We start from the raw sequence: 12,896 nt of genomic DNA, 5'->3' as shown, positions 1-12,896 counted from the left end.
CGCAGGGCCCTTATGGTCTCCGGGAGGGCATCCCACATTTCTGGTACTGCCACCAAAAAAGCCCTAGACTGAATGGAGCATAGCCTGGCTTCCTTTGGTCCGGGAATGGACAATAGATGTTGTGTCCCTGAGCGCAGTGCTCTCTGAGGAACATGCGGAGAAAGGCAGTCCCATAGATAAGCAGGCCCCCGACCATAAAGGGCTTTAAAGGTCATAACCAACACCTTGAAATGGACTCGGAACACAATAGGCAGCCAGTGCAGCTCTTTCAGCGCTGGCTGAATGTGCTCCTATCTAGGGAGCCCCATCAACAGCCATGCTGCAGTGTTCTGCACTAGCTGTGGCCTCCGGGTTAGGGTCAAGGGTAGCCCCATGTAGAGGGCATTACAGTGATCTGTTCTTGAGGTGACCATTATATTGAATCGGCCATTAGAGGGAGCAAAACACATGGGGATCGGTGGAGGGGGGGAACCCCCAAAGCACCAGGACCACGCAAGTAAGAAAATGAGAATGCAGAAAATCCCAGTGTCTCCTTGACTGTATTTGGTTTGGGATTAAGTCAGTACATTTCTCAATTGCAGGATGAGTTCCTTCTTTAAAAAGTTTCAGCTCCTAAAAAGGAAGCCTGTGGACAGTGAAGAGACCAGTTCAGAGCAGAGGAAAAATGAACAAGAAGGCCCCAGCCAGGCCCACCAGCCCTCCAGCTCCCACGACCCAGCCGCCCGGAGAACATCCCTGCTGCTGCCCCTCCTGATCAAACCAACTACTTCCGCTACCACAGAGGCAAGGAAGAAGCCACTGCAGCCACCGCTGGTCCTGCCTGAACTGCGCCAACCTAGCAGGACCGGCTCAGATGAAAGGCGTCCGCATCCGCCAGAGAAGACCAAGGGGGCGAGCACGTTGCCGAAGCTGCCCGTTAAGGGAGCTAAAACTAGCAGCAGCCCCGCAGGGAAAAAACCCCTCCCAAGTGCCTTAGAAAAGCCAGCACAGCCAGGTACCGGTCAGGGGTGGGAGTCACCAGCTGCTGAATTCTGCACTCGTTTTGTGTTGTCTTTGGCCGTTGCATGCTTTGACAGGTGCTGCAGGTCAGGGTACTCGCACCCAGTGTTCCCTCTGAGCTGAGTTAGTGTGAGCTGCCTCACAGATTTTTAGCCTCCGGCTCACAGATTTTTGTCTTAGCTCAAGAAGGATGACCCCAGAGCACAATAAGTTATGCAGTAGAGATTCATAGAATTGGAAGGGGCCATACAGACCATCTAGTCCAACCCCCTGTTCCATGCAGGATCAGCCTAAAGCAAGGACAGCCAAACTGTGGCTTGGGAGCCTCATGTAGCTCTTTCACACATATGGCGTGGCTCTCAAGACCCCCCACTGCCCCCATTGGCCAACTTGGAGAAGGCATTTGTCTCTTTAAATTACTTGAGGGGAGGGACGGTGGCTCAGTGGTAGAGCATCTGCTTGGTAAGCAGAAGGTCCCAGGTTCAGTGCCTGGCATCTCCAACTAAAACGGATCCAGGCAAGTAGGTGTGAAAAATCTCAGTTTGAGACCCTGGAGAGCCGCTGCCAGTCTGAGTAGCCAATACTGACTTTGATGGACTGAGGGTCTGATTCAGTAGAAGGCAGCTTCATATGTTCTCCAAGCCAAGCCGGCCAGTGGCTTGGAGAATGCATTTGAAGTTAAAGTTGCTTTCTTTTCACCTCTCCCCATCTCTTTGCCTCCCTGCCTGATCGCCTTCCTTCCTTGCAGTCCTCAAACATCTGACGTTCATGTTTTGCAGCTCTCAAACATCTGACATTCATCCTATGTGGCTCTTACATTAAGCAAGTTTGGCCACCCCTGGCCTAAAGCATCTTCGACAAATAATCATCCAACCGTGTTTTGAAGACTGCCAACAAAGGGGAGCTCACCACCTTCCTAGGCAGCTGGTTCCAGGAAACCCACAACTTTAATGCCAGTAGCTCACAAAGTAGAATTTTTGCACACAAGACTCTGCAACTTAGAGGGAACATTGCTCCCAACAGGGGGCAAGCAGCTCCCTTCTGAGTGTACCTGCACATGATGCAAGCTTGCACTCGTGGTAGGAACACATCAAGCTGCCTTCAACTGAATCAGACCCTTGGTCCATCCAAGTCAGTATTGTCTACTCAACTGGCGCAGCTCTCCAGGTATTTATGTAGCGGTCTTTCCAATCACCTGCTGCCAGATCTTTTAACTGGAGATGCCGGGGACTGAACCTTCTGCGTGGCCTTCTGCCATACTGAAATTTTTTCAAACTCACGGCGGATACTATGTTCCTGCAGCCTTTAAGTTATATAAGGCCAAATCATTGGCACAACTGCTCTATGGAACGTTTCTACAACCACCCTCATACTTTGCCCCACAAGAAATAGTTCAGTCCAAATGTCTAAGAGCTGTTCTGCAAGTTCCAAACTGTGTATCCAATGCTTGGATACGACTGGAGTCTGGTAATCTCAGGTTTGAAGCTATGGTTTGTATTCTATATGTGGCTGAAAGGTCATCTATATGTGGCTGAAAGGTCATCTATATGTGGCTGAAAGGTCATCTATATGTGGCTGAAAGGTCATTTTAACCCACAAGGCCTGTTTCCTTGATTTTTCAGGATGATTTCCAGTCCAGTTGGCTCAGGGCAGTCTACAGCCATATTCATAGAATTGGCTTTTCACCTTAGTTACTCTTATCTTATGGACTTGAACAAGCTAAAGGGCTAATTAAACAGAATTGAGGACACAGAGCGACAGTCTGATATCTCTAGTGCATCCAAACTTGGGATGTTATTAAATATCAAAAGTACTATTGAGAGGCATCATATCTGACTTCACTGGAAAAAAGAATTTTTAGAAGGGCATTTGCTCTAGCTAGATGTTCTGCCCTTCCATCTGCAGTTATGCAAGGCAGGTACAATAAAATCCCCTATTCTGAAAGGCTACGCTCATGCCCTCAAAGTGAGGTTGAATCTGTAGAGCATATGTTTTTCAGTTATAGGGAGGCTTGCTTTAGAATTATTACTCCATTAGTCCATAGGACACCTGTATATAGTAATACAAATAAAGCAAGACTTAATTGGCTCCTATCAGATAAGAATTCAGAGATTACACATTCAGTTGCTGAGTTTTGTGCATTAATTCTTAGACTGCAGAAATTGCATTTTAAAAGTTCTTAAATTTTGTTCTCTATTTTAGTATACTATGTCTGTTTTTATTTTTTCATATTATGTTTCTGCTGTATTCTGGTCGTGAGACTGTAATAAAATATGATGCTGATGATGATGCATGCCAAGCAGATGCTCTGCCACTAAGCTGCAAGCCCTGCCCTTCCATTCACATGTTATGCTCTTGGAGGTGTGCCTAAAGCATCAGAGGCAGGGGTGGAATTCTAGCAGGAGCTCCTTTGCATATTAGGCCACACCCCCTGATGTAGCCAATCCTCCAAGAGCTTACAAAAAAGAGCCATGTAAGGGGTGTGTGGCCTAATATGCAAAGGAGCTCCTGCTAGAATTCCACCCCTGATCAGAGGCATGCGCTTGAAAAGGCAATGTGCGAATCAGTCATAGTACTGGGCTGGGTTGTGAGGCCCAGTCTGATTTGGCCCCAAAATATACTTTAGGGTTGCTAACTTTGGGTTGGGAAATCCGTGGAGATTTGGGGGGGGGTGGAGCCTGGGGAGGGCAGGGTTTGGGGAACAGAGAGTATAACACCCCAGAGGCCATGTTTAGAAGATGCCATTTTCTCCAGCAAGCTGATCTCTGATCAGTTGTGATGTTGAGTGATCTCCAGGCCCCACCTTGAGGTTGGCAACCCTCTCTGCTTGTCTTGTAAGTCTTGAAGACGGACTATGAAGACCTTTTCCAGTTGTCTCATGGCCATCATCACTAACTCCGCAGGCCCCGAATTCCACAGTTCAATTACTATAAGTAGCCATGTACCCTGAGATTCTTGCAATTGGAGGGTGTCAAGGGTTGAACCACCAGCCTCCAATCTTTTGATTGGAAACCCCTCCTCTGTCGTGATGGTTACATCACAGAAACATTGGAAAATCAGAGTTGGCCCCACCTGATGACAGCGGAACTGAGCAGAGAACAATAAAATCTCTGGCATGAAAAACAGATGATCAGGGCTTTTTTTTTTTTGTAGCAGGAACTCCTTTGCATATTAGGCCACCCCCCCCATGCAGCCAATCCCCTTGGAACTTACAGTAGGCCCTGTACTAACAGCCTTGTAAGCTCTTGGAGGATTGGCTACATCAGGGGTGTGTGGCCTAATATTCAAAGGAGATCCTGCTACAAAAAAAAAAAAAGGTCATTTCTGGAGATGGTCATTTCTCCTCTAGGCTCTGATTTCAGGTCTCAGCAAGTCTGACAGAAAAAATAAGTTTCCTGAACTGGTTTGGACACCACGGGTCCATTCCACTAGGAGTGATGGTTTCCTCGAATGTGAGACCCCACCCCTGATGTAAAGAATCTTCTGCCAGGGAAGGCATTTTGCACCCAAGGCATAGCTAACAGAATGGATTTGGTGAACCCAACTGATCATCTCACCCATCTGTGAATATTGTCTCTCCCCTCCCCTCCCCACTCCTTTGTCCTTCTCAAGAATTTGCTGATGAAAAGTTCCGATACATCTGGGACAGCAAGGTCTTGCCTCGTGGGAGGAGCCTGCGAGAAGCTGTCGAGATGCTAGACGAAAAAGATATTCTGGACACCATACTTTCTCACCTCCAGCAGATGGTTCAGGTGTGTCTGCAGGGGGAGGTCTAAGGCAGCCCACTCCAGGTTGGGAAATACCTGGAGATTTGGGGGCAGAGCCTGGGAGGGAGGGGCTAAGGAAGAGGAGAGACCTTAGTGGGGTGTAATTCCATAGAGTCCACCCTCCAAAGCAGGCATTTTCTTGGGGAGGATAGATCTCTGTAGTCTGAAGATCAACCATAATTCTGGGAGATCTGCATCCACCACCTGGAAATAGGAAGGTCCACCCTAGAAAGGTCAAGAGTAGAGAAACACAGGGGGTTGAGGGGCATACATCAAATGGCAACATTTGTGGTAGGACTCCATCTTCAGTGCCATCTGCAATGTCTCTTCCATTGTCTGTCCCAGGATACTCTTACTATCTCCCCCCACAGGCTTTCTCTCTCAAGGGAACCCCCAAAGTCTAGAGTTGCCAACTGCCTGAAGAGAAAATGTACTTCTCCTTCACAGAAGTTTTGAGAGAAGTTATTTACCGGGAGATGTTATATCCCTCCATACAGGGCTTTTTTTGTAGCAGGAACTCCTGTGCATATTAGGCTACACCCCCCCTTATGTATCCAATCCTCCAAGAGCTTACAGGGCTCTTCTCACAGGGCCTCCTGTAAGCTCTTGGAGGATTGGCTACATCAGGGGGGTGTAGCCTAATATGCAAAGGAGTTCCTGCTACAAAAAAAAGCCCCGCTTCCGTGTCATGAAAAGTTTCAGCTGCCCATTTTGACCCATTCATCTTCTATTAAAGGGGGAGAATAGTTTATTTTTCAGCCCTGTTGGCAACGCTACACCTTATCAAGGCACTTCAGAAACCTCTTTTTCCTTCCCTGAAACAGACAATCCTCTGACCTGGATCGTCCAGGCAAGCTTGATCTTGTCTGGCCCCAGAAGCTAAGCAGGGCAGGCCCTGGCTGGTGCTTCAGTGGGAAGTCGAAGGGTTGCTACGCAGAGCCAGAGGATGGCAGACCTCTGTGCATCTTCGTCCTGACCTGGATGACCAAAGCCATCCCAATCTCATCTGGTCTTAGAAGCGAAGCAGGGTCAGCCCTGGTTAGTACTTGGATGGGAGACCACCAAAGGAGTCCAGGGTTCCTATGCAGGGACAGGCAATGGCAAACCACCTCATAAGAACATAAGAGAAGCCATGTTGGATCAGGCCAACGGCCCATCCAGTCCAACACTCTGTGTCACACAGTGGCGAAAAATTTTATATATATACACACACACTGTGGCTAATAGCCACTGATGGACCTGTGCTCCATATTTTTATCTAAACCCCTCTTGAAGGTGGCTATACTTGTGGCCACCGCCACCTCCTGTGGCAGTGAATTCGTTCCTTGCCTTAAAAACCCTCTAGGGTCACCATACATTCAGTGCAACTTGGCAGTCCTGTCCACCACAGACAGAGTTCCCCAGCCTGGCATTTCTTCACCACAGTGCCCTCAAGAATGCTTTACAGAGTTGGGAAAGGGGAAGGGGCCCTGCCCCAGAAGAGCTTACAGTGTAAGATCAACAGCAGAGAAGACAATGGAGGGAAGCGAGAGAGAAGGGTCCCCACGGATTCAGACTGCAGCAACTGGGGAGCCAGTTTGATGTAGTGGTTAAGTGTGCGGACTCTTATCTGGGAGAACCGGGTTTGATTCCCCACTCCTCTACTTGCGCCTGCTGGAATGGTTTTTGGTCAGCCATAGCTCTGGCAGAGGTTGTCCTTGAAAGGGCAGCTGCTGCAACACCCACCTCACAGGGTGTCTGTTGTAGGGGAGGAAGGTAAAGGAGATTGTGAACCGCTCTGAGACTCTGAGATTCGGCATATCATCTTCTTCATTAAGGCTGTCATGCTTTACATTTTTAAAGTCACCTTCATAGGTTTTACATTTTGAAGATTTATGAAAAGAGTCTTGAAAGCCTCTTTAAAGTGAGGCATGTTGTTATTGTTTTGCTCAACATGCTGTCAATACAGAGCATCTGGACTTTCAGCTGCTGTTGAAACACGAACTGTCTCTTTCTCCTTTCAGGGTTCCACCATAGAGCCTACTATACAGGTTGGGAGGAAACGGATGGGGCTGCTGAAGGAGGCAGATTCCAACCACATAGCAATCATGGGCCAAACAAAACTCCAAAAAGCTTCTAGCAAGGAAAGGGTAAATTCTGGATCTAGAGATGGAGGGGAAACTCTTCTGTGCATTGCCTCACCACTGTTTCATCAACTCTGGGAGCAGATATAAGAACATAAGAGAAACTTCTATCATGTCACCCCTCAGTCAACGTTTCTCCAAGCTAAAGAGCCCCAAGCATTTTAACTTTTCTTCATAGGGAAAGTGTTCTAACCCTTTAATCATTCTAGTTGCCCTATTGTGCACTTTTTCCAATGCTATAATATCTTTTTTGAGGTGCGGTGACCAGAATTGTACACAGTAGGTTTGATACCCTGATTTCCTTTACCTTAAGGCAGGGGTGGGGAACCTCCATCCCGAGGGCCGTATACGGCCCTTGAGGTCATGTGGTGTGGCCCTCGGGGATTGCTGGGCCGAACCGAGCCATGTGGCAGCTTCCCTGGGACCTGGCTGGCCAGCGAGGATCATGGGGCCCAGCTGTGCTGTGCAGCAGCCTCCCCAGGGCCAGGCAGGGATCACAGGGCCCAGATGTACTGTGTGGCAGCCTCCCTGGCCAGCCAGAATTGCTGCAGGGTCTGGAAAAGTTACTGTCACAATTCAGTTTGCACTTGATTATCCCAAATGCTGTGGCCTAATATGCTAATGAGTGTGTGACCTAATATGCTAATATTAGGGAATGTGTTCTAATATGCTACTGAGTTCCTGCATTTGCCTAGGGCGGCAGGGCCGGGTGTCTTTGTGTGTGTGTGCCAGATTAGGCTCTCCCCACATGACTTCAAATAGAAGTCATTAATTTGGATTAATTTTGCTGGCCTGAATCATTCTCCCTCAGCGGAGCACTGTTTTTTAAGTTGATCATTTTTATGGCCCGCGAATGATGTTATAAATATCCATATGGCCCTTGGCAGAAAAAAGGTTCCCCACCCCTGCCTTAAGGAGTCTCTCTCTTTTTTTTTTAATATTGAAAATCATTCTTTTATTTCTTCAACATATAACAACTTACAGCATTAAATAAACCAAAAACAAAAAAAAAGAGAAAGAACAAAACTACAAACTATATATACAGGAGGAGTGTGGATGTGGCCAAAATATAAACAAGAGAAAAATAAATTTTCATATTTGGGATTGAGAACCAAAAGACATATTATAGACTTATATACACACCCACAATTACCCTGGTCATTTTCTCATCCCTCCAATTATTATTTCTTCATCCAGTTATAAAATTTTTCCCAGTTTTTAAAGGTATCACATTTCGGCACCCCTTTCAACCGATTAGATAAAACATCCATTTCGGCGGCCTGTAAGATTTTATCAATAATCTCCTCCTGAGATGAACATGTTTCCTGTCTCCAATACCTAGCAAACAAGGTTCTTGCCATGAAAATGGTATTTCAGCCTCTGAAGACCGTGGCAACCGCTTTCGGGTTGAAAGGGGCCCAGCACTGCTAAAACACCACACTCTTGGGAGGCTTCTAAGGAAGCTTCCGGACAGCACAGTGGCCAAGCTGCAGCTTCCCAGGAAGGGGAAGGGACAAGGGGAGCGAGGGGGCACCTGGCGGCCTACTTGGTGGCAGCCGCCTACCCCACCTACTCCCACATGCCAGCCCTGAGCAGGGGTCACTGGTTGTGTGGGGTGGAAGCATTTGTGAATTTCGCTATAAGTTCGCTATAGCCTTGAATTGGAGATTAAAGTCATGCCCTTCCATAGACGTCTGGTTGAATAAATGTTGGGAGTACTTTATTTTAGATAAAATCACTTATAATTTGGATGGGAGGAAGTCTTTAAAACAGGGTTATTTTTCACATGGAAATTTTGATTCACATGAGCAATGTATGCTGATTTGGCATTAGTTTGTGTTACTTGATTACTGTTTGTAATCTGGGTTTCTTTAGGGGTTTTTTTTGGTGACTGAGTGGGTTTGATCTTATCTGTATAATTCTGTATATGATTCTGTATGTATCTCTGTATTTTTAAAGAAACATGTTTGTTTATTTATTTAAAAAACTGAATTTCCTGCATTGTGCAGAGGGTTGGACTAGATGACCTTGGAGGTCCCTTCCAACTCTATGATTCTGTGATCCAAGAAAGGCAAAAAAGGGGGTACATGTCAGGTAGGTTGTATAGACATCTGACACTCTTTGTGGCCAAGCATAGCAAGATTCACTCATACCTCAGTTTACGAAGGTGATTTTTAAAAATGCTTCCATTGCCATAACCTCCCTGTTCTGTTGATCATATGTCTATTTGACTAACAATGACCTTTCCCGATCCTTCCCAGTTTTCCCTTTATAGATATTATGGGTCGAAGCTACGAGATACAAAACACAAGGAGCTTGTTGGTGAATCTCTGCATGTGCTTCTTGAGTTTTCGACACAAGACGAAGACAGTCGAGTGGTAAGGGCAGGGGTCATTTTGTAGAAAAAGAGGTGCCAGAGCTCATTAGCATAACTCATTTGCATATGCCACACACCCCTGACATCACCAGAAGGTGTAGTATAGTAGATCAGCTCAGTATCTACCTTCAAATGTATAATATAGTGGGTTCAAAGCATCGAGGAGACGAGGTAACTGTGATAATAGCTCTTTATTAGAGGCAGCATGGTAGATGACTGCACTAACAAGACTGAGGAACCAGTCAATGGGGCCATAACTATATACAACTCTGGGTTCCCATGATAGCAGGTTATAGGTGTGTTCAAACTGGCCGGGGCCTTATGATTGGTGCAGGGCAGCAGGTATTAGGATCCTGCTGCCCATTATTCGTAGTTCCCCAAGCTCTGTTCTTCCGGCTCCAATGAGCTAAATAGGAATACCCAGATACTTGCTATAATTCTACATACATAACAAAATGCTTCTTGAATTATCATTGTTGTAAGAAAACCTTACTCTCATCATACTTTTAAAATTACATTCTCCTATGTGGCTACAGTCGCCTGATTAGGGGTCCCAACCCTCCCGCCCTGGCGGGGGACCCCAGGATTTCCCCCCTCTTCCCCCGCTCCCCCAAAAAATGAAAGCAGGGGGAGAGGGGGGAAATGGCGAGCCGCCCCGTCCCGGAGCGTGCGAGGCTGCCGCGCCGCTGCCGCCCCCTTCCCGCCCAGTGAGGCCGCAGGCGGCGGGCCCGCCGAGGGCCTCGCTGGCTGGCGGCGTTGGCAGCACACCCCCGCCAGCACCAGCGCGGCAGCGCCGGAGGCAGCACCTCGGCAGCGCCGGAGGCAGCTCCTCGGCCTCCGGCGTTGGCAGCACAGCCCCGCCAGCACCAGCACGGCAGCGCCGGAGGCCGAGGAGGAGGCCCCGAGCCCCCGGCCCCGCTCTCCATGCCCGCGCCACCGCCCTGCTTCACCCAGGCTTTCAGCCTCAGGCAGGGCCGAGGGGCGGGGAGGACGAGCGGGAGGAGGAGGAAGGGACAGCTTCCTCCTCAGGCGGTGGCTGCGGCGCGGGAACCTGCGGCTGCGGCGCTTGTCACAGCCTTGATCTTGGCTCCACCCCTAACATCTCCTGGCTCCACCCCCAAAGTCTCCTGGCTCCACCCCCAAAGTTCCCAGGTATTTCTGCAATTGGACTTGGCAACCCTACGCCTGATGAAGATTTCCATCTGTCTGTTTTATATATTTTGGTTATTTCCCCATTTTTTTATGGGGGGAAAATATTAGAAAGTTTGTCAAACCTTAGAGTTCAGCAAAATTCTCGCAGGGGGGTTGAACAATGGAGCCCAGAAGCAAATATTGGGGGGGGGGGGGGAGATAAGAAAGAAAGAGCACAATAAATTTTAGAGGTTCTAGAGCTCTGCTCCAGTGAGCTTCTGCCCAAAATGAGGTCTGGGTAAGGGAATGCTCAGGGTTTCCTCAAACTTCTGGACATCAGCAGAAATGTCACACTGCCAGCCCTTCACTTTAGTTCATCCTCTCCAAAACCGAACCACAAATGGCTTCAGACTTAAGAACATCAGAAGAGCCCTGCTGGATCAGACCAGTGAGGGTCCAGCCTCCTGCCTCACATAGTAGCCAACTGGTACCTCTGGAGAGCCAACAACAGAGCATAGAGGCCAAGGCCTTCCCCTGGGATTCAGAGGCTGATCACCTCTGAATGTGGAGGTCCCCCTCAGTTATCATGACTAGTTACCACTGACAGACTTTTCCCTCAGGAAGCTATCCAATCCCTTTTGAAAGCTCCTTATTCCTGTGGCCAAGATGACATCCTCAGGCAGTAAATTCCACATTTTAATCTCCCTGTACATAAAGAAGTATTTCCTTTTGTCCATCAGCAACTTACACACACACATATGTGAACAACACCTGAACAGCATACTCAAGACTGCTATAGCACAGACTGTCTCCAGATTTTGATGGAAGAAATGTCAAACTGTTAAATAAACATAACATTGCAAGAGTGCTAACTTTTAAAGCATATTTTAATCATTTATTTATTTATTTATTTATTTATTCGACATGTATCCCACCCACCCTCAACTTTTAAAAAATTTGTTACTGGTGTTTGTCTATAAACTTTATTAAAGGATATATCTCTGCTACCTGGCATTACATTTTATGACACACGTGGCCCGGCCCGACAAGGTCTCATTTATGTCAGATCCGGCCCTCATAACAAATGAGTTCAACACCCCTGGCCTACATAAACAAGAGGTCAATGAGGGAATTTGAATGAGAGTCTTGACCAATTCTGCGGGGCCTGCAAGACCTTCCTTTTTAGGCTGGCTTTTACAGATTGCTGATTAATGATCGCTAAACAAATGGATCCGCCAAAATGATTTTGCCTCAGGGATCTTCGCTGTCACGTAAACTGACAGAAATAGCGCCAGGAACATCACTGTTACTGTCAAATTATGTTAAATGTGAATTGTGAAGTGTGAATGTGAATTTAGAATGGTTTTTAGATAATGTTGATTTTAACGTCTTGTATGACTACTGTATTGTATATTTTATGGATGTTGTTAGCCGCCCTGAGCCTGCTTAGGCGGGGAGGGCGGGATATAAATAAAATTTTATTATTATTTTATTATTATTATGCTTAATAAGAAATGTAAAATAAATGTAAAATAAATATAACAATATATTTTTGGAAGAAAATACAAAGCATAATATTATTCATCTATAAACGTAATCTTGGATTATATATTTGTTTGTATAAAAGAATGTATTTTAGTTTCTAGATGCTCCTATGTTTTTTTTAAAAAATTGGCTTAAATGTAACAAGATATCTAAGAGACTGATAGAAATGGTGAAGAAAATTATGATTATAACAATGGAATTAAGGAAATAATGCTATCAAACTGTTTAAGAGAAACTAAAGAGTCAGATGAGTGGATTTGTACCATTATGACAATAATTGAATGCATTGTTAGTGTTTGTAGGAGGTGCATTGAAACTGTAATTGTGTATATTTATACTTTGTTATTTCGCATTTACTGTTTTCTCTTTTTTCTTTATTTCTCTGTCCTTTAAAATAAAATAAAAATCTTTAAAACAGAAAGCGGAGGAGAGGAAATGTCTGTTGGGCACTCCATTATACTCTATGGAGATTGATTCCCATAAGGTATTATGGAGAACTGATCCTTGGGATTCTGGGGGTCGTGGGAGGAGGGCTGCTTTTTAAGGTAGAGGCACCAAATTCAGCATAGCATCCAGTGCCTCTCCCCAAAACATTCCCCAAGTTTTTAAAAAAATGGACCAGGGGGTCCAGTTCTATGAACCCCAAACGAAGGCATCCCTATATTTCATTATTTCAAAATGAAGGCATTTAAAAGGCATGTGGTCTTTTAAAACGTGATGGTCAGAACTCCCTTTGGAGTTCAATTGTGCTTATCACACCCTTGCTCTTGGCTCCACCCCCAAAGTCCCAGATATTTCTTGAGTTAAACCTGGCAACTCTAGACCAAACTGAGGCTCGGAAGTCACATGTGGCTCTTTCACACATATTGTGTGGCTCTCAAAGCCCCCGCCGCCCCATCAGCCAACTTGGAGAAGGCATTTGTCTCTTTAAATCACTTCTCCAAGCCAAGCCAG

The 12,896-nt window shown here is 46.4% G+C and overlaps 1 protein-coding gene across 1 annotated transcript in view; it reads left to right on the top strand.

Moving 5' to 3' along the window:
* The first annotated feature begins 582 nt into the window (after window positions 1-582).
* The window catches only part of LOC132570164 (maestro heat-like repeat family member 5), a 57,364-nt gene continuing 45,050 nt past the window's right edge, over window positions 583-12,896 (top strand). Inside the window, exons 1-4 of the mRNA XM_060236598.1 lie at window positions 583-994; window positions 4,612-4,751; window positions 6,770-6,895; window positions 9,151-9,267. Coding sequence (XP_060092581.1) covers window positions 583-994; window positions 4,612-4,751; window positions 6,770-6,895; window positions 9,151-9,267 — 795 coding nt within the window. The remainder of the gene's footprint in view (window positions 995-4,611; window positions 4,752-6,769; window positions 6,896-9,150; window positions 9,268-12,896) is intronic.

The sequence above is a fragment of the Heteronotia binoei genome, chromosome 4 (assembly GCF_032191835.1).
Source record: "Heteronotia binoei isolate CCM8104 ecotype False Entrance Well chromosome 4, APGP_CSIRO_Hbin_v1, whole genome shotgun sequence".
Classification (NCBI taxonomy): Eukaryota; Metazoa; Chordata; class Lepidosauria; order Squamata; family Gekkonidae; genus Heteronotia; species Heteronotia binoei.
The sequence above is the reverse complement of the archived record's forward strand: the minus strand, read 5'-3'. Positions and strand labels throughout refer to the sequence as shown.